The sequence below is a fragment of the Zeus faber genome, assembly GCF_960531495.2.
Source record: "Zeus faber genome assembly, chromosome: 5".
Classification (NCBI taxonomy): Eukaryota; Metazoa; Chordata; class Actinopteri; order Zeiformes; family Zeidae; genus Zeus; species Zeus faber.
In genome coordinates, this window is record NC_137192.1 from 10,410,224 (window position 1) to 10,436,911 (window position 26,688).

The window sequence follows — 26,688 nt, forward strand, 5'->3', positions numbered from 1 at the left end:
AAGCAATGAGGTTATGGCTCTTATTCGATACCGGTGCCAAAGGTTAGTGCTGAATATAAAAGTGGAATTAAATAACTCCAAAAATAAAACACCATCTCGTTGTCGTCTCATTTGGAAGAAGAAAAAATCAAGCTGGACTTTCACTTCTGTTGTTCTGTACTGTACATGGGAGAATGCAAAGAAAAAGAGAAAATGCATGAAGCAAGCTCAAAAATCCCACTTTGCGATTTCATTTTACGCATGAACGAAGGAAAGTGAAAATCAACATGAAAAGCAAATGCAATCGAGCGGCACGATCGCATTTGCAAGTTGTAGTTGTGCCACAGATCCACCCTATCTAAGTACTACAATACTCATTCACTTATCCTGATAAACTCCTCATATATTTGTGTCAGCGTTCATCCCTTTCAATAATTATTTGACAGAACAAGATTTCTATTCTTATTTTATTACGATGTGGGTCAAAAGTTGAAATCAAGAACAACAACAACAACAACAACAAAAAAACAAAGGATGTTTGTCAATAGCCTCAACGCCCCACCTCAATTAGAAATACTTCTTTCTTAGAATTCTGAGCAAATCTTTGTTGTCGAGAGTTTTTTCTGAATATTTATGAATTGACTGTTCCTTGTCATACAGACCTAAAACCTCCAGGGGTAAGAAGGTGCTCCTGTGCTTCTTCAGAGAGTATGGGCTCATCTTTTTGGAGCAGGGCCTCGGCACCAGACGCCTCCTCCAGCAATCCATGGAGTTGGACTGCGCGGTGGTGGGCATGCGGAGGGTGTCGGGCCTCGCCCTGGGCAGGTACAGTCGAAACGAATCGATGGGGTTGGGCAGCGGCGGCTCAAGGGGGAGCGGGGGTACGGGGCGCACGTTGCTGGTGTCCCTGCAGGAGACCTGACACATCACCGTCTTCAGCCATTTACGCGACGGGGCCTTGGGTTTTTCCACCACCAGCGGCTTCTCCCTGGCCGTGGCGCAGCGTCGTGGGGGCGGCGGCGGCGGCGGCAGCGGCGGCGGCGGGGCGGGCCGAGGTTCCGGGGGGTTGGACGGCTTGGGCGGAGGGGGCGCACGGGGACGTTTGATGTGGGAGCCCTCAACAAGTAGGTTGACCCCCAAGTACTGTGGCACTTCCACTGCTGCCTAGAGATTAAAAGAAAGCGTGATAATAATGGATAATCTGTGTCACAGTGAAAATGTTGGACGAAAGCTTCCTTACCTGCTTGTATATGAGCTCGAATCCTCCCGTGCCCGCCCTCTTGTCCAATCTGCGGTCCAGGACGACCCGAAGCGTGTCCTCCTGTACAGCCGCACAGAGGGTGGTCGTCACCTCCGTGGAGGGAGCCATGGTGGGACTGGCGTTGATCTCAAGTAGCCAGGGGCGCAGATCGGTTCCTTAAAAATCAATAAGAGAGGCTATCAATTTATTGGTCTTAAAATGAGAGTAGACATGCCTCTGCAGTCAGGTGCTTGAACGCGTCCTACCGAGTATGAAGTCAGCGCCATAGAGCTCGAAGGTGTTCTTGCGGCACTCCACTCGGTCTTGGGCAGTTTGAACCGAGTAGATCACGGCCTTCTTCATACCAGGGACCACCACCGACTCCCACAGAGCCCCTCGGCCCTGGCCCGACAGGAAGGCCCTGAACTGCTCGCAGGACCACATGTTGTCCGCCGGGATGGCCGGGTGCCGTTGCTCAGACGGCTGCAGGTGCTTCTGGATGGAGTTGTTGCACAGATGCACTGAGCTGGTGGAACGGGGGGAAAAAGCGGAGGAAGGAGGCACAGATTTAGCAGACGAATGGGAGGGAAAACCGAGCGAGGACTAATGGAGCAGCGAGGCAGGGATTGTGGAGAGCCACACGAAAGCTACACTTGGTCGGTTTTTAATATTCTGTGTTTTGGAACGTACCCCGTCAGTGGCTGAATGTCATTTTATGCTTGCTTGTATAAATTAATACAATAGAAATAAAGGGAGAGTGTCAAGAGCTTTGCTTGAATCTGATCATCGGATCATTCATCACCAGAAGAACTAGTCTACCTATATACGCAATGTTCATAAGATGAGGTGGATCGGGGAAAGAAATTAAAAAACACCCTCATTGGGAGTAGTGATGCCATTTCTCCCACTCAGCTCAAGATCTCATGAATCCCAAGTACAATCATCCCTATTGCCTATGTTGCCCGTTTCTCTCTCTTTGACTTGGCTTTTTGTAGAGATTCTGGTCACCTTCATTGTTATTGCTCGTTCCCCTCTGTTTTGTCGTTCCTTGTCCCTAGCCCCCTAAATTGACATCCCAGTCATACCTGTCCAACGTTGTGAGCGAGTAAGGCTGCGTGGAGAAACGGAGGTAGCACTTCTTGTAGAACCAGACGGTAAGAGGGTTCCAGTCGGTGACCATGAACCACTGCCGCACGTCAAACTTGGTGCCGTGGATGAGCAGGGGTTTCTCTAGGTACTTCTGGACCACCCACTTGCTGTCGGTGATCATGGCCGGGTCACCGTGCACCAGCTGCAGTATGTCATCCAGATGCTTGCCGCAAATAATGCCTGACAAGGGGAGGGAGAGGGCGTTGGAGCACAGGTAAGGAGTTAGGCGGACACGCAACTGGGATGGCGGTCCCCGCTCACCTCTGCCCCTGGACATGGCCCCGGGCTTGATGATCCAGATGTTGTTTATGCCATCCGTGTCCATCTGTGGGCTCACCTCCCGCATCTTGCTGAGCATTTCCTGGCATTTATCAACAAAATGAACGCTGTCTTCAATCTTTGCCCCGTCACTGACAGAGAGAAAGAGAAGAGGAAAGGGGGACTTTAAAGGTGAACACTGCTGGGAGTCCATCGGTCCCCAATGTCTCTGTCTGACCCCGCATACACACTCGCGCCAGCCGGGCGTACTCACTGAGCCACGCGGTAAAAATTGTCGATAAACTCGGACCACTGCTTCTCCGTGAGGGCTTGCGGCGTATCTAAGCTTATGTCTATATCGATGTGTTCCAGACTGTCCAGGAACTCCTGGCACACCTTCAGCGCACTTTCAATCATCTGAGACGGCAGCGACGCCGACACCCTCCTCTTGAACCGTTTTGTGGGATCTACACATGGAAAGGTGAAAAAAATGGCCTCTCTTTCCTAACGTGGGTGGACAGAGCGATGCATTCCTTTCATGAGGCCCGATGCAACGAAGAGAGCATTTGGGATAAGACGTTCTCAGCCTGACCTGACTGATCTTTGCCTCCGCTTTTCCCCGCTCCCTGCTCAACCCGCTTGCCGTCCACCACGCACTTCAAAAGGCTGATGCAGGCCGTCCTCCTGAAGTCCTCTGCGGAAAGAGGGAAGCAAGCCCCCTGAGTGAAACCTGACCCGCGCCCGCAAAAAGATCGGGAGTCGTGGCACGGTGGATGACGGACTGAGCTCATACCAATGAAAGCATGCCTGTCGTCATCCGCTCCCAGCCTGTAACAGCGCGGGAAGAAAGTGTCCGGCTTGGTGGCATCGAACCAGTGCAGGTTCCTCAGGTTCAGACACAAACCCACCTGAGAGAGAGAGAGAGTCAGCGTTCTGGCCGAAACGTGCTATGGGTGTGACGACACAATACTTACAAAATGCTTCATTTTCTCACCTTGGTGATGAAGGTGGCGCCTCTGGAAAAGTGATTAATGATCTGATCCTTATTCAAACCGTGGTTGTCAACCGCCTCTCTTCGACTCGTCCAATAGAAATAAACAGTTTCATTCCGCACCAAGCGAGACTGTTGAATGAGCAGAAGACACTGATATGGAAGACGATTTGGTGGATGAGGTATTTTGAGATCTACTGTATATATATATAAGATATAATATATATTATGTTTACATTAAAGATTGAGGATGCATGCACAGCTAGGGGGCAGAAAACCCATCTCTACAGTTACAAATGTTACAAAACAATAAAACATTCCCTAAGGTAAATTGTGGGTATGTTTTTTTCAATTCACATGAATGTAACCTAGCCCCAAGGAGTCCTCTGGAGGTCAAACATCACTTTTACCATGAGGTCATACAATCCATCTTCTTTTTCTGCATCCTCTGGGGAGTCTGTTGACAAGTAGGGCAAGTGATTGGAGGTGGCAAAGAGAAATTTTCCATACAATCCAATTTTGGAATTTCCCTGGCCACATGTGTCGACCTCCGCCCCCTACTCACCGTCGTCGTCATCGCTGTCCATGGTGTCCTCGTCGTTCTCGTCTTTGCGTTGACGCAGCGAGTGCGGCTGCAGGCGGGGAATGCAGCGTTCCACCCAGCCTCTGGTCTTCAACGCCGCCCTGACGATAGGGTAGCTGCCCTGGACCAAAAATATCTTGTGGTTCTGAGAGAGGGAGGCGGACAGACAGACAGACAGACAGACAGAAATGACTTAAATTGGAAAACCATGAGACTGTGTTGGGTGGATTAAACTACGATTCCATTGAAAAACCGGGTCTTCTTCTCGTCTTGAAGACAACGTCAAATTATTTTCGCGAGAGTACGTCTTTCTTCTGATCAACTGATTTGTTTTGTCGAGGTGGTGGTGTTGCTGTTCTTTTTCGGAAGGGCGACCACCAACAATGGAAACAGCATATAGAGGAGCGTGTGCATAACACAAATGCATTGAACGGCTGTTTCTTTAAAAGTGTCACCTAAATAGAGTATTAAATATGGGATTTTTGTCACAAAATAATCGTACGGATTTCCACTTTAAACGCATCACAACATTACACATTTAGAGCCCCAAAAGACATAGCGGTCACCCTGACAGTGTTTGCTGCACGGTCTTGGACTGAAATTAAGTAAGTTATATGAATCTAATGCAGTAAGTAATGTTTACAAAAGTTTGAAATGACATAAACAAGAATTTGTTCAGGAAAAGTGGCGATGGGTTCAGAAATTAAAATACACTCACCCTTACAGCCTTTTTCACGAGGGCCTTGGCTGCATTTAACCTATCTAGGTTTGGAACTGGAAAAGTGAGGTAGCTACAACGCATTTTGCTCTCAGAGGATGAGGCTGACGCACGCACGCACGCACGCACACACACACACACACACACACACACACACACACACACACACACACACACACACATAATCACAAGTTAATTATACTGTCATGGTAATGTTAAACAAACCAGAACCCACACTACTCTTATGAGGTCTGTTGTTAAAGTCATTAGTATGGGCAGGATGCAAACGTGTTCAAATGCGCCGATGCCTCTAAAACTACGGCGTATACTGGTTTACTGGCTTTCACCTGTAGCTTGGTTGCATTGCTGGCTTGCAGTTTTTCCCTGCTGATCCTTAGAGGGGTTTCCCTTCTCTCCTGCAGGGGCTACATCAGCAGTTACTACACACAGGTCTTGCTCATGAAATAATCCAACTTCTGCAACTACAGTCTCCGGATCTACAAATGCACGACTGCACTACTTCCTTGGATTTCACTTGTAGTTAAAAGTATTTTACCTGCGGCTTGGTTGCATTGCTGGCCCCCAGTTTCGGTTTGCTGATCCCCAGAGAGGTTTCCCCTCTCTCCTGCAGGGGCTGAATCCAAAGTCAAACACACAGGTCTTGCTCATGCAATGATACAGTTTCTGCAATGGCGGTCTTAAGATGTACACATGCACTATCTATATTACAAAATGATTGTTCATTGTAACTAAAACGGTGTAGCTGGAGCTATAGACAATGTCGGGACATTGCTGCCTCGTCATTTATCTCACCACTCTCTGGACACGTTGTGGGGCGCACATCTCCCCCGTGCTGCTGGACAGACTGTGTGTCGCCATACTGGGCCTCCATTCTGCCTGTCATCCTCAGAAGGACACACACGCACACACACGCACACATATGCACGCACACACACGTACACATGCACACATGGACACACACACGCCCGACCGCACACACACGCACATGCACACATACACACGCAAACTCAGCTGGGTAACAATATTACAAAGATCAAAAAGACAAAGACAGTTGCACAATGTCTGTTAGGCAGCGACTGATGGATAGATTCTGTTTAATTCTGTGTAAACAAATGTCTTTTGCAGGGTTGGCTGTTGCATTGTTGTGCAATGCTGTTGTACAGTATTGTGTTGCATTGTTGGTCAATTCTGTTGTACAGTATTGTGTTGCATTGTTGGTCAATTCTGTTGTACAGTATTGTGTTGCATTGTTGTGCAATGCTGTTGTACAGTATTGTCTATGTGTGCAGAAGGTCAGATGCTGTGGAGAGGACAGTCTGGGTGGTAAGACCTGACACCCCAGACAATATCATTTATTTTCTTTTGTGGGTTTTTATATTATATATTGCATTTTTTTCTGTTTCAACTGTTTAAATGTTTGTATGGGGCATTTTTTTTCTTTTTTTTTATGACTTTATAGTGAACGCCTATTTGTTTTGATTAGTGCTGTTGTGACACCACGATTTCCCTCCTTAATCTCATCTCATCTAGCATTTCATCATATATTCAAATCTAATTTAATTTCATTCATGAAAGTCTGAGGCGTGACCACCACGCACCCCCACAGCGTGCCCACTGTCCCGGGATAAGAGCTGTTTCCATGAGGAACGGGACGCTCGGTAACGGCGCTTGTGCAGCGCGCGGCGTTAGCACTGCGTGATGGAGCGTGCGTCGAATTACGACGACACGTCACTGTGGCGTCAGACGCGTAGAACGTTGCGTCACCGAGCCACCGGTTTGAACGGTTCTTGAAAGCTTTTGATCAAAGCCTTAGTACAGGTTGCCAATTTCTCGTTAAACAGAAATTTTCAAATGCACGACCTTTTGTATTGTTTTTTTTTTTTTATATTTTATGTTTATTTATTTTTATTGATTTAATGTTTGATCATGTTTGATGTTTTACACAGCCCTATGTTTCTGTTTGACTTTGTATATATACTTTTTTATATTCTATAAGAAATTTAGGGTGTAGCATGAAAACACCACAGCTCGATATTGAGACTCAGGTTTGAAATACAACTGAACAACCCCTTTTGCCCAGTTGCACAATCATATTCCCCAAATCCCCTATAAAAGTGTCCCTTTGTCTTTGCTGCGTTTCCCATTTACTCCCCAAACACTGATGGTGAAATGTTTTTTTTTTCTCATTCCATTCAGATGAAATACTCAAAGACACATTGTCACATAAATGTAAACTGTGAAGGAAAAATGCATCAACCCAGAGTGTTTATCGGGCCTATACTACTCTGTAGTAGCGGTCCTTATTTGCTGGGTGCCGCGGCCCCGGCCCTGGGGTCTACACCCTCCAGACGCAGGTTGGGTGGTGACCCGGGTCCCCCCACGGGATCGGTGCAAAGTTTGGGGCCGTTGGGCCGTGTTTCTCTCGGCACGAACCTTTTTTTCTTTCCCAAAAGCTTTGCAAGGCTCCGTCCGCCCATCACTAGTTTCCATGACAACCGCTCTCCTTGGTCTACGGAAGAAAAGAAAAAAACCACAGAATAGACAAAGTTTGACAGCAGACAACGAAAACACGTTTTCTTTGAATGAACTGATCACGAAGACCAATTTAGCCTCACAGATTGATTCGAATAGAAATAAAGGAATACAATGTTATTCAATCGTACTGTAAAGACTGAGGAATGAATGGTGAACAAAAAATAATCAAGATGAAGATAATAATCAAGAGAAGCTTTTTTGCGTCCGGCATACAACGTCGTGTATGTGATGCAATACCCCTGTTTCAGCCGACAGGGGGCGTCGCAACGCGCAGAGACGGGCTGGCTGATCACGTGATAGTTTTGTCACGTGGTCCTGAGGTTCACGCCAAGCGTGTCCGGGCGTGTCCCGCGCCGCCGGTGACAAGTACCCGGATGTGCAACGCACCCTACCGCTCCCGAACGGCCCCGGCATTCAGACACACTCCCGCGCTTCCAGCCATGTGCGGGAGAACTGCGTGTACGCTGGCTCCGGACGAGGTGAGTCGAGCCTCCCGCTACACGGACCGCAGCGGGACGCGGCGGCGGCCCAGGTGGAGGGATGGAGACGGAGACAAGTACCGGCCGTCCTACAACAAGAGCCCGCAGTCCCTCAGCCCGGTGCTGCTGTCCCAGAGGCACTTTGACAAGGTGTGTGTGTGTGTGTGTGTGTGTGTGTGTGTGTGTGTGTGTGTGTGTGTGTGTGTGTGTGTGTGGGAGGCGGCGGCTTGTATTTACTTCTTTTGTACCACGTCGAGGTGTCGTGTCCCTTTCTAGAGCTAAGAAACATAGCACTGAAGTGGGTGGTCATTTGGGGATAAATCGATAAACATAAGAAGTGTCGGGCGACGCTGAAGTGAGACGCCTGTTGTGCAGGGCGCATTCAAATCCCTCGGAACTATTAAGACTTTTTTTTTTTTTTCGGTACACGCAACCCATCAAAACCATGTTCAGACGTGTACTTGTAGTTGTCAAACTACTGTACGTATAGCGCTCGAATATGGACTAGATTATAATAAGAAGACCATATTGCATTTCTTAAACAAGTTTCTGATTTGTGAAAACAAGGGCAATGTGGATTAGGTTTGGGCAGATTTACGAATAAATCGTCTAACGGTGATCGATTCATTGATCGCGATTAACGTTGATGACCGACGGGTTTTTCTTCATTTTTTTTGTAATAAGAAAAGTATAAAAATTTGGAGGAAAATTAAAAAAAAAAAAAAAAGAATTATCTATTCTGAATACTCAGAACTATAATACAGCAAACAATCACAACAAACAATGACTGTCCGGGATGCATTTTTTCAATGGAATATATTTGAAAAATGTTGAAAAGCTACTATACTGGTACTCCTCACTTAAACAACCTACCTGTTTGACGACCATTCGGACTTAAGACCAGCTCTCCGACCAGTCGGTACACGCTGCGTGTGAGGTGTCTCAGCATCAAGCATTTCATCGCGCATCACCCTTTATATACTGTATACACTATATATACTATATACACTCTTCTTCTTCATCTTCTTTTAGCTGCTCCCGTTAGGGGTCGCCACAGCGGATCATCTGCCTCCAATATCTTCTGTTCTGTGCATCTTCCTCCCTTACACCAACCGCCTGCATGTCCTCCCTCACCACATCCATAAACCTTCTCTTTGGCCTTCCTCTTTCCCTCTTGCCTGGCAGCTCCATCCTCAGCATCCTTCTCCCAATGTAACGCTCATCTCTCCTACACACGTGTCCAAACCATCTCAATCTCACCTCTCTCACCTTTTTCACCAAACTGTCCAACCTGAGCTGTCCCTCTACTGTACTCATTCTTAATCCTGTCCATCCTTGTCACTCCCAATGAAAATCTCAACATCCTCAACTCTGCCACCTCCAGTTCAGCCACCTGCCTTTTTGTCAGTGCCACCGCCTCTAAACCGTACAACATGGCTGGTCTCAATACCGTCCTGTCGACCTGACCCTTCACTATTGCTGGAACCCTTCTGTCACAGATCACTCCAGACACTCTTCTCCACCCACTCCACCCTACCTGTACTCTCTTCTTCACCTCTCTCCCGCACTCTCTACTGCTTTGGATGGTCGACCTCAAGTACTTGAACTCATCCACCTTCACCTCCACTCCTTGCATTCTCACCTTTTCGCCGCCCTCCCTTCGTTTCAGGCACATGTATTCTGTCTTACTTCCTCTTCTCTCTAATGCATGCCTCCACTTCTCCAGGCTCTCCTTAACCTGCTCCCTACCCTCGCTACAGATCACAATGTCATCCGCGAACATCATAGTTCACAAAGTCTCCTGCCTGATGTCATCTGTTAACCTGTCCATCACCGTTGCAAACAAGAAAGGGCTCAGAGCTCATCCTTGATGCAATCCCACCTCCACTTTGAATGCCTTCGTCACGCCTACTGCACACCTGACTACTGTCTGACTGCCCTCATACATATCCTGTACCGCTCTTACATACTTCTGCCACCCCCGACTTCCTCATGCAATACCACACTTCCTCCCTCGGCACCCTATCATATGCTTTCTCTATATACTGTATACTAAATATACTGTATACACCTCACCACCGTTCTCAGTCTCGTTCTCGCAGTCTGTCAGTATTCACTACACTAGGGTTCACTCAGTGTTGCTGAGGGTGCCTGAGCACCTGCCCCTTGATGTCCATGTTGCCCTTTTTTTATATATTTTTTTGCAGCGAACAGTTCTAGGGACTTCCCGAAGGGAAATTGGGAGGTCCCCCAAGAACTAAGTACCTTCAAGGTCTTCTCTTCTCGTTGCGGCATGCAGCGCACTGGAACTCGGAAGTGTTGTATTTACTCCATAAAGTTAACTTATTTTAACTTACCAGTCCACTAAAATCTGTTTCTGAACAAATTTGAGGCAAGAAATAAGCAATCCAGTTGCTGGACCTTCACTCATAGTAGATCTACAAGACGTCATTTAAAAGTAAGTTACGACTTTTGTAAGGTAAAAAAAATTAAAAGCTGTAAAAAATGGTTTTATAGTAGTCTGCCACAAAGAACTAGTGTATGGCTCTGTGTGTATGACTGTAGGGGGAGGGGGGAGACGGGGTTCAAGTTAATTGTTGGGTTGTTATAATTTGCATAAGTTCACCTGATTGGAGGGGAGGTGTCAGGGAAATATTAATATTTTAAAAGGTTTCATAATAAAAAATAAATAAAACCATTACTATAGATAGCTATTTTTGTGTAGAACAGGTATAAACAGTATTTTTCACACATAATCAATAATAATAAAAAAATAACTGATGGAAATAAAACCTCACAATCAGACCAGTGTGTGTGTGTGACTTCGCTTTGTGAACCTGCCGTGACAGTGGGTGCGCTCCTTTTAAGTCAGGGCACCTCCCGGCGAGGGCGGAGCATTGGCTATCTCTCACATAGAGGGGGGGAACATTTGCCGGCGGCAGGAGACGGCAACCTAAACAAAAAGCACAACATAAAACTGTAAAACTTGACAACAAAGAACAGCTCATCACCCAGCGAAACTCTGCTCCCTTAATTTCTACAAAAGAATAGAAGTTCGTAAAAAAGAGGCAGGGATTGATTGATTGCACTCTTTACTAAAACATTTCAATGTAGTTTCTCCTCCTGTTTCTATTGACAAGGCTGCGTAGCCGCGCCCAGTGTGGAGGGGGCTCTCTTGCAGAAGCAGAGAAATGGTGCATGGCTCCGCGCGGACCCCACGCGGCTGATGTGGCCGGTGGAGCTGCGACAGTGGGTTTAATGGGAAGCAGCACTTACTGCTGCGCAGAGCCCATACACTGCGCCAACTGGTCCAGTGGACATCTACCGTGATAGCGTAATACCGCGGTTCACATATGCATATTGGGCTCCCCAGGCACCTCTATGTGGCAGCTCACTGCTCCTTGATACGTCAGTTACTAGGATGGGTAAATGCAGAGAAATTGCAATTTTCCCTGTTGTGGGACTAATAAAGGTATATTTAAAAAAAAAAAGTGTGTGTGTGTGTGTGTGTGTGTGTGTGTGTGTGTGTGTGTGTGTGTGTGTGTGTGTGTGTGTGTGTGTGTGTGTGTGTGTGTGTGTGTGTGTGTGTGTGTGTGTGTGTGTGTGTGTGTCATAACATGCCGTGTACTGTTCCATCCCTACTGGTTGTTGATGTGGGCAAAATGTTGAAAAACAGAACATTTCATGTACAAGTATCGGATTTTTGTTGACATCTTTTTTTTATTTATTTTTATTATTATTGTTTATTTATTTTTATACAGGGTTGAGGGTCAAGCAATTGTGGGATAAAGTACAATGACACCATTAGGCTGTACAATCTGACATCCCATGTTCAGAGAGTCATACAAAAACATTGCTCCAGTAAAATTTCTTGTAATTCTGGATTGTGATACATTAGTACTTAGTTACATTGTCGTGCCCATTTTCCATTATGGAAAAAATTACAGTGACACAATGACACCACAGTCTGCATACCATGTTCAGAGGTTAATAATAAAAATGTCATATTCATAGTAAGTCATAATAAAAAATCCTACAGTAAAGTCATGACAATTATGCAGAAGGTCGAACACTTCAGGAGCAAAACCTCTCATTTAATTACAGTCCATCTTGTCATAATGTGTTTCTGGTTGCTTCATATAGGAGCTTTTTGACTTTTTTTTATATATTCCATTGAAAAATGCATCCTTGACAGTCATTGTTTGTTATATTATTCTGAATACAGATTATTCATAACAGATTAGTCATTTTGGAAATCTCTTAGGGATGTAATGGTATATCCTTTTAAGGTATACCACGATATCAAGCAACCATGGTTCTGAACCATAAGCCTTTCCCTGTAATACAAAACTGGAGATGTAATTTTAATTCACCCTCACCTTAGCAGCAGAGTTTCTGCTAGAACAAATTGCTGCCGGTCAACGTCTCCTGGTAGATTTCAATTTCCCGGACAAATGGTAGAGATTCCAGTCAAATATTATCTGTTTATTGAGCTTCAAATCAATCGATAAGCAGGCCATATAGAGAATGACATCAAGGCATGTAGATGTATAATATTTTTGATTGAATATTCAGATAAAATCCGTCAGTCTAGTCAGTTAACGCCATTTTATAAATAAATGAAAATGACGAATATTACTACTTGAAATAAAGTAATTTCGGTTAGTGATCAATAAGTAACAAGTGCAGCCGCTTTAATTAACATTTCACTAAAATACATTTTTGATCAAAAACAAATGAATATGGCAAGTAGGTCTGAATAAATAAATGATGTTTGTGGTGTTGTCCATCTTCGTCGGGACGTCTCGCCGACATATTTTACAACACAATGAATATTTACCGTCTGCTTTGGGTCAGAACTTAAAAATCAAAAAGGACACCAAACTATGGAGTTCCGGACGCTGCGGCTCTGTCTCCGCTCCTTATGTGTGTCTACTGTGTTTACAAGTGCAACCTGTCCAAGAGGGAGGGAGCGGGGCTTAGTTCTATATTGACAATTGTGATTGGTCGGAGGTGAAGCCTTCGGATCAGCTTTACATCGTCCAAACGAATTGGCTTCCTGTTGCAACTTGCCCAACGGAAATGAACAAATCTGCAGACTTTTTTTATTTTTTTGTAATGATCCACCCAGCCCTAATTCAAATTGATTGGAGGGAATTATTTTCACCGGACATTATGACCAGAGAGATTTAAATAAGTCGGATTTCAACAGACTTTCCCAGTCAAAAACAGGCAATTACCGGATCACGGAAACGCTGCTTATGGCGTTCTGCCATCTTTGTTTACAGCGGCAGAATTGCTTTACGCCAATATTTTACAACATGGTGCTTTACGTTACTTGAGCGTGCATGGGAGAAAGAGTAAACAAACAGGGCGAACGGGGATTGGGGAAATTGCTCATTGGATGGATTATTACACCATTTGGCCTACTGCTACTGCACAGCGACAACAAAGTGAGGTGAATTAAAGTTCACATCTTCAATTTTGCAAACAAGTCCGATTTTGATATGTCCTTATTTTTCCTCTCCTGTGAATTTGAGAGCCCCGACCGCCGTGTCAGAGGCTTTACCATGGGTTTTTAGTTTTTAACATAAACTTTTTACAAATTGAATATACAGATAACATAGGGGGGAAAATAATACCATGAAATATCGTGTAACGTGGTCATTTGGTAGATACTGTACCATACTGTGAAATTTCATACCGGTACATCCATACTCCCAAATTCTCAAAAGGATGGGGTACTCGTACTCCTAGAGGTACTGCAGGGGGTACTCTGAACAAAAAAAAAATGTAATTAAAAAAAATATCGGTTATATATAATGTTTAAAAAAAAAAAAAAAAAAAAAAAGCAAAAAACAACCCAAAAAAAAGAACACGTACATACAGTGCATCATTTATGTTGTATATTTTTTTCGCCCAATGCCAGTGAAGGTGCTCAGCTGAGATAAGTCACTGAATAGAGCCATCTACAAGCCAAATAACGTCATTGCGGCCATTTAAGATGGACTGAAAATCTTCAATAGGGAGCTGGCGAATAAGTGGCCAAGTTGAGCCTCATCATATACACTACATTACTTTTTTTTTTTCCTTTACATTTACTGTAGTCCAAGCAACAATTGGTACATTTTTGTCGTCAGTAGTCAAACCAACTGTATCAGTCACATCCAGCTCAGAATTATATAATAAGTAATATTAGTATAATAAAAAGTGGAGTAATTTGCATTTGTAGAGTTAGAACATTGTTTTAATTGATTTGTTTATTAGTAAAGGGGGGATATGGATCCTCAGTTAGACAGGTCACTGCAGGTGGGATGAGATATACAGTATATCATAACCTCAAAACATCCACAACATGAAAGAGATTGGAAACATGAGCAATTCATATTGAAATAGCTCAGAATCTGAAATTGAAACTCTCAAGTTTTCGGTTTTCCTGTTATTCAGTCCAAGTTATGACTGAGATGCCTTGCCGAAGTGTGTGTGTGTGTGTGTGTGTGTGTGTGTGTGTGTGTGTGTGTGTGTGTGTGTGTGTGTGTGTGTGTGTGTGTGTGTGTGTGTGTGTGTGTGTGTGTGTGTGTGTGTGTGTGTGTGTGTGTGTGTGTGTGCGCCAGACCAGTGAATTTGCCTCGAAGGAAGGATCTCAACGCTTGTGTTCGTCTCCCCAGAATGCACCGGTGGATGAATGCGTGCTGGCCGCCATGCGCTGGGGCCTCATACCCGCCTGGTTCAGAGAGAACGACCCCGGCAAGATGAAGTACAGCACCAGCAACTGCCGCAGCGATGGGCTGCTGGAGAGAAAGTCCTACAAGGTAGTCAAAGACACCTACGTCTATCCTGCCATCCTCTATGTCCGTAGGAGGGTATCTAATTCCTTTGTATTTCTGCCGAAGGACCCCCTGTTGAGAGGACAGCGCTGCGTCATCCTTGCCGACGGGTTTTACGAGTGGAAAAGGCAGGAGAAAGACAAGCAGCCCTTCTTCATCTACTTTCCACAGACCGAGGGTGCCAGTGTGGAAAGGGCAGAGGGACAAGAGGAGGTTGGACTCCACGAGGAGAACTCCGAGGTAGACCCTTCCCCCACCTCAGAGGAAGACCAATGTGCTGTGATTATGTAACGCTCATTTTCAGGCAATTACTTTTGGCTAACCGGCCGAAAAACGGTTGTTTACGACACTTGGAGGACACATAAAAAGCTTGTCTATATGTTTGCTACACACGAGCCCCTTTCCCGAGCCGTTAATCCACTGGCCATGTTCCATATTGGCGTAATGTGGCAAAAGGAACCGATTTAGGTGTTCTGTAAAAGTCGTTCCGTAAATCTTCACTCTCAGCCTCGTATCATTTGTGGTAAAATGCCGCTACGGCTGTGTCTGGAGGTGTGTGTGAATGAAAGCAGCAACGTTGGGCATTTTTGCACCGCAGGAACCTTTTGATAGTTTGGAGAACATTTTATTGGGTCCACACTGCCCAGACCAGGAACGATCGTAGTTCTTAGAACTCCGTTTTGATGAATTATTTTTGCTCCTACTCCAGAGGAGGGACTCACCTGCACAAGAGGAACCATCAGTGATGTAAGTGCACGGTGACTGGTCCGAACGTAAGTGCGTGGTCCTCCGGAGTGAGTCCGTCAAGTCGCATGGCTCTGCGCTGACCAGCCCACGTACTCTCAGTGGTAATAAAAATAAAACCAATGAAAATATGATTTTTATTGTAGATGTATTTGTTTCATTTATTTTACCAGGTTAATTGAAGGAATTAACGCGTGCCCCGTAATCCCTGTGCACTGTCCCGATGCGAGCCTTATGCGAAACTTACTTTTAAAAGTCCTGTAGATCTGACTGAGTGTCGGTCCAGTAACTGGATTACTTATGTCTTGCCTCAATTTTGTTCAGAAATAGATTTTAGTTGACTGATAAGGTGAAGTCAGTGAATGCTCACGCTAAAACCCCCGTTGGCGTCTAGTTCTCGGGGGAAATCCCCAGTTCCTAGTTCCCCTCAAGGAGTGTCCCAGAACTGTTCGGTGCGGAATCTTTTGCAGGGACAAGCACGTGAAGTGGGGGTGGAGCTGTGACGGAGCTGTGTCTAGATGGAGGCTCTGTCCCTGCGCCCATCTGGGAGGGGCGGGGAGACAGGGAGGACGAAACTGAAACTTTCTCCAAAATGGAGACCAATGTGGCAATGACTACCTACTGCCTTGGCCGGATCTGGATTCCATGTGGGAAAGGGGCGTTACAAACATAGCAACGGACAGAATTCTTTTACGTTTTTAATTATTTCTTATTCTTCTACGGGAGGCTGCTCCAATGCATTAATTCCACAGAGCTGTACATGTTTGATAACTGATTTTAGCACTAAAAGTTATTTCAGGTGCTTAATTATTATCCAACCTGCCCACATACAATGAAATAAAAACTTTTATTCTCACTCTTTGCGACGTAACCCCTCTGACGACATGGTTATTGAGCAAATCAGCGATCAAAGCACCATCATCGGGCGAGGGTGAAGGAGGGAAAATCACATCAAAAATGTTGTTTGAATGGTCAGCCGCTGTGTTCACTATAGCTGGCTGCCATTGTGTTGCCACTGCGAGACGTTCAATGACTAACCACCTCCCCATTTTGAGGGGAAAAGCACGACATGAAATTTGCTGGAGGTGCCTTTTAATGACCAGAAAGTGGGCCAAATGCATGCTCAACGACTCTAAAGAACCGTACGTTCTTAATGACTTAACTATCTTAACTTCTGTCTTAACTTAGTGTGAGAGCATGTTCCTAACTGGCCGTTCCTCTCTTTGTGTTTTGGTGCAGGACCGAGAGGGAGACGACTGGACAGGATGGAGGCTGCTGACTATAGCTGGACTGTTCGACTGCTGGAAACCACCGGGAGGCGAAGATCCCCTTTACACCTACAGCGTCATCACAGTGGACGCCGCCCAAAACCTCAAAGGCATCCATGACAGGTACGGTTGCTAGACATGGCCGTGCCTGCGTCTTGGTTTTGTAACTTGTTTATCTGGTGTTTGACGGTTTTGTCTTGCAGGATGCCAGCGGTCCTAGACGGAGAGGACGAAGTGAGGCGGTGGCTTGATTTTGGCGAGGTGAAGTCTTCAGATGCCCTTAAGCTGCTCCAACCTAAAAACATTTTGACTTCCCACCCGGTCTCCTCACTCGTCAACAACTCCCGTAACAACTCCCCGGAGTGCCTGCAGCCAGTGGACCTTGAATGCAAAAAGGTCTTTGTGTTTTCAGACGTTTTTGATTAAGTTTGCTGGTCAACAGAGTTGAACAATGCCCCTTTATCTCGCTACAGTGTTGGCTGACTGACCTGACCTTTGACCCTAGGAGGCCAAGCCCACAGGCAGCAGCAAGGTGATGATGAGCTGGCTGAAGAGCTGCACTCCTTCAAAAAGAGATGAGGCCCAGGCAGAGCCGCAAGGCGGAGAAACGGACCCCGGCTCCAGGGCCTCTTGAAATGTGGCTTCAGGGGTCCAATAAGAAACCGAGAACCAAGTGAATAACATATTGCCTTTCAGTGTTGCTTGTTCATTACAATATGTAAATATTACATCAGTATTGGCTGTAACTTGATCTTGAACAAGGTGCCTTATAAATTCAACAATAGATGATGTGCTCTATAAATCAAGCAATAAATTGTATTTATTATAAATCTCACAATTTGTGGCTTTGTTTTGTACCGGGCATGGTGCATACCTGCATATTGGAGCTCTCACCGTAAAGGAAATAAACATTTCTGAAAAGAATGAATGTATGACATTTATTTCAAGATTTCTTTATTACCATTATTGAAACGCAAAGACATTTTCAAACAATGTAGATGCTATGCATTTACCATATTTATATTATAATGATGAATGCCAACACTTTCCCCCTCCACACAGTTTGATCTTTTTTTCCTCCACAGCTATATATCTTATGTCTTCCATGATGTGATTCAAATTCTAAAAAGAATATACGAACAGACAGTTGAAGTTCTGGTCAGTTAAGAGATGTCAAGCACTTAAGTTGTTGCCAACACAAGGGATTGGCTGATATGGAGATTAACAGCGTAGCTTTAGCCTTCAACACAGATCGAGAGGTTTGCGAATGTACAAAGTCTCAACATAGTTGGCAGTAAAAAAAAAAAATAATAATGAACTAGCTAATGGTACTGAAGTTATTAGGAATATTTATTCATGAGAGAATTTCCATTGTCCACTTCTCAACTCATTTGTAAAATGCCATTCTGTCATTATTTCCCTAACAAAATAGCGTGCTAATGACAAAAAAGACTCTAGATGAAACTTAACTCCCCGCATCGATAAAACGACAGGAGTTGGTTTGGGACAGCAAGAATGTCAAGGGAGCAGTGGATGACACCTCATCGTCTGCTTAGAGCTGTGTTTACGTTGACTTTGGCTCCAAATCAAGATGGCAAACTGGTCTTAAATTGGATAATGACAAAATGAAACAAAAAGGTGAACATCCCGCTATACTAGACCTGTTGTGAAACCCTTTTCACTGAGCCAATTAATGCAAAAAGCAGCACATCAACAGGATAAATATCCACTTTCACACCTAGAAAATTACACATTCTGAGCCTTCACTGCAGGTGCTGAGCTGCTAAATCCCAAATTACACTTGAAGTGTAATTGGAGGTTTTTTTTTAAAGTGTGGATGACGTGGTGACATGGAAACAAATGTCTTTAGAGTGAAGGGTTTTAAGCCACAAGACGGATGAGTAAAAGGGGAGAATCAGTGTTTCCTTTATATTCATGTAGCAGCGGTGGACCACCACCGCTCGAGAAATTGTTTTTAAAATGCTGGTAGTTCATCTAATTTAACTCAAAACACACAAAAAAAATGGATTGGGCTAATGTTTAGATGTATCACTTTTATAATAATAGAGTATCCAAGTAAAAGCAGTGTTAGAAACAAAACTGGGTGCAAAAACATGGACAGACGAGGAACCGTTAAACAAAATGACCCCAAACCACCACCGCTACCAAACGGGACAAGGAAACACTGGCAAGTAACAAGCATCATAGAAGTAAATACCACAAAGTTTCCTCAAGGTGTTCTTTGGGCTAGTCGACTCGTTTCTATAGAAAATGTGTTGTCTTGGATATATTGGAGAGTTTGTGTGCAGCAGTTTGTGTGCGGCATGTTGTGTGTGTGTGTGTGTGTGTGTGTGGGGCATGTTGTGTGTGTGTGTGTGTGTGTGTGTGTGTTATGCTGCTAGGATCTACAAAGGCCAGTGATAATGTTGGGCGTCGGGGGCAACACAGTGGGGCGGGGGCAAGGGGGATATATATATAGACAAGGCAAGACGGGGTACTGAGGGCAGAAGCCCTCCCCCTCCAGAGGGGTCTTCAGAGTCCTCAGCAGCTGCAGGTCTCTGCTGATGGCTTGGCCCGCTCGTTCCGATCCAGCTTAATTGGCTCGGGGAACTCGTTGTACAGCTCCACCTCGGTCTCCTGCAATTTCCGAGCGACAGCAAATTAGACCGCTCTGCATTTATTCATCGACGCGGCGTCAGTCGTAAACTGCCGTGAAAACCTCCACCTCCACGCCGGCCTCTTACCTGCTTCAGAGCGTTGCGCGCGATGGTCTGGAAGGCCTGCTCCACGTTGATCGCCTCCTTGGCACTGGTTTCGAAATAGGGGATGTTGTTCTTGCTTTGACACCAAGCCTGCGCTCGTTTGGTGGTTACCTGCAAGACAAAGTGCATCTGAAGGCACGACCTAAACGCGCAAGGAATGGATGTCCTGCAAAGTGACGGGCTGCAGTGCGTTTCGAAAGGAGCTCGGCTTCATCCGGCTGCGGGGGCGGAGTGGCGACAAGGAAAGTAGAAGTTATCAACTAAATGCAAATGAGCAACGACGAATGCCGGGTGATAGCTAACAGGAGGGAAGATACGCTCTGACGCTGATCCTCGGAAAATGGACGCCCAGACCGCTGCGTATTGTTCATGATTGTTGTTGTTTTTTCCTTTGGTGTTCCCAATTAAAAGCGTCCATTGTAATTCTTTGTTTTAGGGGACGGACGGCAACATTATTTACGTAATGTTTTTGAGAGGTCATTTATTTTGCCAGGTGAACAGCTACACCATTTCAATTAAAACAAAAAGTACACCCAGCCCCATCTGCCGTATGTCTAATGTATATTAAACATGGAAAGGGAGAGAGGTTTGAAATGTTTGGCGCGGCCACAACGGCCAGTCCATCTTGAGCCGACACGCCCACAAACGGCAGGTGCACGGGAGCCCCGTCGCCGGCGGTGTGACCGTACGGCGACACAGCGAGAGCGGTTTGGCTTCACGCCGCAGCCCTGTCACGCTGTGACCCGAGCATAGGAATCAAAGCCCTCGTCCAGCTTAAATATGGAAGTTCAACCTGCGGGAGAGACGTTTCAATGTAAACCTGATGTGGGTTTGGACGGACCTGTCTATTTTCCAAGTCGATCTTGTTGCCAAGCACCACGAAGGGGAAATTCTCGGGATCCCGCGGGCTGGCCTGGATCAGGAACTCGTCCCTCCAGCTGTCAAGGGTCTTGAAGGTATTGGGCGCGGTCACGTCAAACACCAGCACGCAGCAGTCGGCTCCGCGGTAAAAGGCGACTCCTAAGGACTGGAACCTCTCCTGGCCTGCCGTGTCCCAGATCTGAGGCGGGGAGGAGAAGGCGTCAAGGCAACTCACTCTCCCTCCAAAAAGGGGAAAAGGACATTTTAACTGACACGAGAAACACATTTCCTTTTTGGTGCAGCAATCACATCAGGTATATATAATTTTTTTTTTTTTTTTTTTTTTTAAAACACACTGTAAATAATTCTCTGGTTGGATCCCACAGATCTCAGGTCGGTTTAAATGCAAATATAAGTTTCGATTGGACCTTGACAGAAACTGAGAACAGACACCAGAGCAGCACATCATTCATTTTCTGGTCAGCTAATCCAAATGCAACAGATTCCTGTTTTGCCAGTCCGACACACATGGTTGCTATGCAGAGAAGGACAAGAAACCCTGAATGACTTCACATTATCGAAGTGCAATTAAGGCAGTGCAAACGGTGAATTATTAAACAACTTTTTTTTTTTCTCTCTCTCTCTACTCATTGGGCTCAAACAAAATCGGGTCCAATTATCTGCAGGATCTTTTGGAATTTGGTCACATTTCATCGGGGTCTGTCGGATCCATTTATTCCTCGTTTTTTTTCTGGGTTTGGTAAGATATTTAAATCTTTTTATTTCTTTTCCCCAATTGTCGACAGTAAATTCTGGTCCGTGTCCCATTTGCGGACATTCCCTGTTTTCATCGCTTATATAACGCGAAGGGCGTATCTCAAATACCTGGGCGGTGTGTGATACATCACTGAGTCATCGCCTTTAAATGTGGGAATAGTACGACCATATTCAGCCCATGGATTATATTAAGGTTAGCTGTGGGAGTCATGCCAGCTTCCACAAGCGTCCTGTTTGCCCCATCTCAGATTACAACAGATCTACTGGAGAGCTTTCATTGTTGATCGTCATGATTTGGAATCATTTCACGCTGCCCCCCCACCCAGCTACTACCGTGGTTAAGGTAGTTTCATAAAAGTGGGGGTGCGGGGTCTCCTCCTGCTCCCTGGGACTGAGTTATGCTCCTCGGAGCTGGGTGTGGGAGGTTGCTCCGCGGGCTTCCGGCTTCTGAGGGCCGGGGTGTTCTGTGGCTGCAGGCCAGGGTACTCGGGGCTTTCCTGCAGCCGTGGGCTGTCTATACGGCTGCGGACTCGGGGGGGGGGGGGGGGGGGGGGGCGTCGGGCTTTTCCGCTGCTTTGGGGCGCCATGACATAATACCGACCATACTAACCAGAACCAATTGGGATAAGTCATGACACTTCACACACACCCCAACACCCTCCTGATTGCATTCCTCTCCTTTCCTCCCTCATTTACTGCCATAACTACAACAGGAAGAGCCATGTGCCCAATTGCTGTTCCAGTTTTCCTGGACCTGATTAACTTTGTTTTTTCAATACATGTTGTCGTCCGATGTTTGTTGTTCAATGTACATGTTGTTGTTTGTTTCTATTTTTTTCTGTGAACATGTTTCTGCTTGTTTCTATGTTTATGTTTTTCCATGTACATGTTTGTTTCTATGTTTATGTTTTTCCATGAACATGTTGTTGTTTGGTTCTATGTTTATTTTTCTCACCCGCGGTGACTCTCCCCCTCTTGGAGTAGTGATTAGTTGTTTATAGACCCAAACATGGTAAAATAGTTAACCAAAGAGGGGGGTTGGTGGCCGTTCTGTATTACGAAAAAAAACTGTGCTCTTGTCATCCTACAGGCCATCCACAGGACAGAGTTATTGCAGCAGTTCTTGATGATTTAAGAATTGCATTGCAAGTTGAAAACTCTCACTTGCAGACTAACTCTGTCCTGGATGCAATGGCACAAATGCTCTGTGTTGTATGCCCAGCATGCTGACAGCACAGGTTAAAAAAAATAAAATAACCCATTTAAATGATTTAACTGACTATATCATTTATTTTTGCATTAGAGTAAACGTTTGATTCATCAAAAGCATATTACTACAGTTGCAAATATGTCACACAACTGTATTTGTCCCAATTGCAACCATGTGACATATTTACAACTGTATATTCCAGTAAGTAGCCGTTCCAGACAAGGTAATAACAAATAGCACAGGGTAAAACAAGTGGCCCTTTCTCTGGTTAACTGTTCTGGAAAATTTACATTTTAGCTTAAGCACAGACAGTATTTCCCCAGTACCTGCATCGTCACAAGTCTGTCGTCCACCATGACTTCTTTTGTCAAGAAATCTGCTCCTATTGTTGCTTTGTACTGGTTACTGAACTTCTTATTCACATATTGGTTCATCAATGAGGTCTTCCCAACTCTTAAAAAAAAAAAAAAAAAAAAGTTATAAAGAAAAAAAGAGAAATGTTATAAAAAAATAAATCACTGGAAGAGACGCATTGGTTATTTTATTTTCACAGAAGCGAATATCAGGTTGCGAAATCGATTAATCATCAAACTAATTAATTATTATTGAATCGGATTCTTCATGAGGCTTGAAGAGATAGGACTCAAGATAAGACTCACCCAGAATCTCCAAGGATGATGACTTTGAGTAGAACTTTCTTCCGAGATGTCATTGTGCCTTATATGGGAAAAGGAAAGCAAAAGTATTAATTGGAAAAAAAAGAATCTAAACAGCAGAGAAAAAAATGGTCGCACAATAGGCCTATGAATACCATTACAGTCGTTACAGTCTTCAAAATTATAGTTCAAGTCCTTTAGGGATAGGTCTAAAGCTTCTGTAACAACGCTAAGCTTTGTGTTAAGTTTGCACCCACTGAAAAGAATAGGCTGAAAAGCAAAACTGCACCCAGGTCCCCTTGCTCCTACACTGTGTCGTCTGCTTGGTGGCTCAAAACAATAGCAGAGTGCGCTGGGGGATAACTCAGTCCCATTGTTCATCACTTCGAGTGGCATTGTAAAGACATCGCTGCAGTTTCTTGTTTTCAGTTAATCTTTAACAATTGTAAAGTCTTATCAAGGTGTGACAACAATTGTCATGTTATGACGTCTGAAATATTTGAGGGGTCTTTAGTTCATAGACTAGAGATTTGGAACCGGTATAATACTTAAATGTAAATTTTCATTAGGAACTATTCTGAGTGATTTTTCCATGCGATTTTTAATGAACACCCATAGAGTTTTGTGATAGATATTTATGTTGTATCAAGTTGTCTACATTTATAATTCTTATTATTGTATCGCTCTGCCATAATGGAAATAACCACATCAGGTACTGCCATATTTACTTTCCTGTGGGTCTGAGTGATACGGGTGGATCATCAGGACAATCTTAGGGAATAAAAAATAATGATATACATCATAACATCTGGTCTGAATTAAGAATCCAATGTTAAAATTACAGCATGAGCAATTATTACCCCTGCCTATCGACGTAAACAGAGAGAGAGATGCAACAAAACCATTACACCTTTCCCTGTAAATTCAAATTCAAAGTCTGAACAACCTTTTAAAGCTTGAACAACCTCTTGTTGAATTTGAATACACGTGCACAGAACAGAGGCCTAAAGCCACCCTCACTGTTCTCTTCATTAAAAATATCTTGCTGCGATGGAATGACCTACATTTCTTCTTAAATAAACAGCAAGGGCTTTGGTAAACATCTGACCTTGCCCCTTCCTGCCCCTTTTGCATTGAATAAGTCTTTCCACATATTCACGCAGAAAAACATGTTCTCTTTAATGTTTTGTGTTAGGTCTGTCTAGGGACATGCATGCCCATTTATACACCATGTCAGAGATTGCCTTTGAAGGGAAACTTAAAAGACTATGTCTGAAACGGCAATTGCATTTCTAATCCCCGATAAATGGATGATATGGGTCAGTGGAAGCATTCAGAAGGTGAGGGTAGGGCAGATCCTACTGCCTCATCTCACACCACTTCTGAGTAGGGCTCGGAGCTTTGTAATAATAAACCAGCTCATGTTGTTGTAATGACCAAAGTCCACCTCTCCATCAGATGGACTGATGGGTGTCATTGCAAAGAGAGATGGTGACATTGCTTTGTGAAATGCCAATCTGTCATTTCACTGCATTGTCCAGCTTTCCAACTAAACCAATAACCACAAGACAATATGCATAATTCATGGGGGGAAAGGCTGGGCATACCACTACCGCTGCGGCTCTCATAATCTGCACCCCATGACACTGTGTCAGGGACGGATCACATGGTGTTCAGACACAGGACCCACGGAACTATGACTCGGCAGCATGATCTCGCTTGGCTAATGTTGGAGCTCAAATAAACACGTATAGGTATCACCGGTGGGATTCAGGTTTATATGCGCCCAACTTTGGTAAACACAGCAATGGTAATTAGATCTACGTTTCATAATTACGATATCAAAACTGGTTGGGATCACAGACAACCCATGACATCTCTGTATGGAACTACTTTCCATCGTTAAATGAAACTACAATAAAAACGGATTAGGCGGCCGCCTATTTAAAAGAATAATCGAATACAATGTTAGAAATATAATACATGTAATGTAAAATTTAAATGTAATAATCATACAATATAATGTAATCATATAATATTTTTAATGTAAAAAAAAAAATCTGGATTATAAACGGTGATTCAACTGTTCCCAAACCTGGCAGTGACAGCTCTTTTCAAAACTGACGTTTACCTAAACAGCGCTGGCATCTGAGTTACGTCAAATTTGACATTGAATGCACGCTCATCGTTTACTGAAGACACAGAAAACCAACCTCGGTGGGAATCCCGGACCTAGGAAATCTCAAAGGGACGGACTTTGCCTTCCGTTTCGGTGCGAACGTTAGCCAAGACCGAGACGCGCTGGCTAGCTAGCCGACCTGCCCGAGAAAAACAAAACGCCGAGCGTCACAGCGTTGACAGCTGAGGCGATTTAAGCAAGGAACTACCGCAAGAGGAGCGTGATGGGTCCCTAAAAAAACGGCGCTGCGACCTATTCGAGACTATTTTCTTTCAAGCGGACCGGTCCGATACAACCGTGTTTTCCGCCCCGTTCAAGCCGAAGCCAGCGTTACTTTGAGGCTAGCGGGCTAGCTGCGGCTCCTCTTCACTTCCTCCAAAACAAGCTCTGTCAGGGGTTCGTGACGTCACCGCAGGACCCGCCCTGCTCCACGGCGTTGATGCCGCGTTCCATCGAGGTCGGGCCTCGGAAAAATCCGACCCCCCCCCCCCCCCCGGCTTGAAAACGTGCCCAGGAAAGGCCATTTCAAGCGGATTTCGAAGGCGGAATTTCGGGCCGTTCTGGGGCCCGCGTTTGCCGAGACAACAGACTGACGTCACAGCAACACCGCGGAAAACCGTCCCCTCGCACTGGTTTTCATTCGATCTGAAAACACGACCGCCTTCGTCCCGACCCACGTTGTCGTTTTCTGTGTTACGTTAGCGCACGTTACGTCGCTCGAACAACCCGCAAACCTGCGGGCGTCCATGTTTTTTTTTTCTCCCCCCAAACAGAGTCGATGCAACACGTTTAGCTCGGAAGGGAGGAACGACAACTCGGGATTACCGATGTCCGAGGTGCTCAGGAACGCAGCTTAACAGCGGAAATAAAACCTAGCAATTATAAATATATAACAAAATAATCACGTAAAAAAAAAAATACACCAACCCCCCGTATAAACACATATTATAAAGAATACATTTATAAAAATGAAGACACTAACTGTTCCGGTAATAAATCACATAATGCAAACTGCAGTGAACGGGAAGGACGTCACGTGATCACGCATCTGGTCGAGGAAAGGGCTCAATCCCTGCTGCCCTGCTGCTTTATTTAAGGTTTTCAACTTTGTAAATTGTTTGTTTTGATTGTTATCAGAACAGTGCATTTGGAGTGTTTGAGTGTGTGTGTGTGTGTGTGTGTGTGTGTGTGTGCGCGCTTCTCTCGGTATTGTGATGTCCAGATGTTTGGGATTTTATTTCGTAGGTACTTTACATCATTGTCAATGGTTACCGCTGTTTTATTGAACGAAATTATACAAAATGTCAGAGAAGATCCGCACATAATACAACCACGAAGAGAAACGGAGGGGTTGTGAAACCATACCCTCACATTACGATATGAATCGAATCGAATAATCAGAAATCGAATAGATCACGTAAAAAAAACAAAACAACAACAACACATTTCAT

At 44.8% G+C, this 26,688-nt stretch overlaps 3 protein-coding genes across 4 annotated transcripts; 1 reads left to right on the forward strand and 2 right to left on the reverse strand.

Annotated features, from left to right (window-relative positions):
• Window positions 1-546: 546 nt before the first annotated feature.
• LOC307230217 (tubulin monoglycylase TTLL3-like) lies at window positions 547-5,810 on the reverse strand (the record flags this gene model as incomplete). The annotated part of the gene is made up of 12 exons (XM_080000452.1): window positions 547-1,143; window positions 1,220-1,395; window positions 1,486-1,745; window positions 2,305-2,548; window positions 2,630-2,778; window positions 2,901-3,093; window positions 3,219-3,320; window positions 3,420-3,534; window positions 3,621-3,749; window positions 4,028-4,074; window positions 4,183-4,392; window positions 5,732-5,810. The coding sequence occupies 12 exons, from the start codon at window positions 5,808-5,810 to the stop codon at window positions 547-549; spliced, it is 2,301 nt and encodes a 766-aa protein (XP_079856578.1).
• Window positions 5,811-7,819: 2,009 nt separating this feature from the next.
• Window positions 7,820-17,716, forward strand: hmces (5-hydroxymethylcytosine binding, ES cell specific). 2 transcript variants are annotated; one of them, XM_080001276.1, is made up of 6 exons: window positions 7,820-8,103; window positions 14,622-14,765; window positions 14,847-15,020; window positions 16,764-16,915; window positions 16,996-17,188; window positions 17,266-17,716. In XM_080001276.1, exons 1-6 carry the CDS (start codon window positions 7,849-7,851, stop codon window positions 17,326-17,328), a joined length of 981 nt encoding a protein of 326 aa, XP_079857402.1. In that variant the 5' UTR covers window positions 7,820-7,848; the 3' UTR covers window positions 17,329-17,716. The 2 variants fall into 2 exon arrangements, with proteins under 2 accessions (XP_079857402.1, XP_079857401.1); XM_080001275.1 differs by having other exon boundaries at window positions 17,298-17,716.
• A 13-nt stretch (window positions 17,717-17,729) lies between these two features.
• rab7a (RAB7a, member RAS oncogene family) lies at window positions 17,730-25,607 on the reverse strand. The gene is made up of 6 exons (XM_080001280.1): window positions 25,272-25,607; window positions 23,062-23,119; window positions 22,729-22,855; window positions 20,396-20,614; window positions 19,537-19,665; window positions 17,730-19,429 (listed from the first exon to the last, which is right to left on the reverse strand). Exons 2-6 carry the CDS (start codon window positions 23,112-23,114, stop codon window positions 19,334-19,336), a joined length of 624 nt encoding a protein of 207 aa, XP_079857406.1. The 5' UTR covers window positions 23,115-23,119; window positions 25,272-25,607; the 3' UTR covers window positions 17,730-19,333.
• Window positions 25,608-26,688: the final 1,081 nt, after the last annotated feature.

Excerpts from the sequence above, each read along its gene's own strand:
- hmces (XM_080001275.1), top strand. The coding sequence starts at position 7,849 with ATGTGCAACGCACCCTACCGCTCCCGAACGGCCCCGGCATTCAGACAC. Across the intron at positions 15,021-16,763 it reads TCCACGAGGAGAACTCCGAG|GACCGAGAGGGAGACGACTG; the intron begins GTAGACCCTTCC and ends GTTTTGGTGCAG. Across the intron at positions 17,189-17,297 it reads TGGACCTTGAATGCAAAAAG|GAGGCCAAGCCCACAGGCAG; the intron begins GTCTTTGTGTTT and ends CTTTGACCCTAG.
- rab7a (XM_080001280.1), bottom strand. The coding sequence starts at position 23,114 with ATGACATCTCGGAAGAAAGTTCTACTCAAAGTCATCATCCTTGGAGAT. Across the intron at positions 20,615-22,728 it reads ACAGACTTGTGACGATGCAG|ATCTGGGACACGGCAGGCCA; the intron begins GTACTGGGGAAA and ends TCCCCGCCTCAG. Across the intron at positions 19,666-20,395 it reads TCGACTTGGAAAATAGACAG|GTAACCACCAAACGAGCGCA; the intron begins GTCCGTCCAAAC and ends TTTGTCTTGCAG.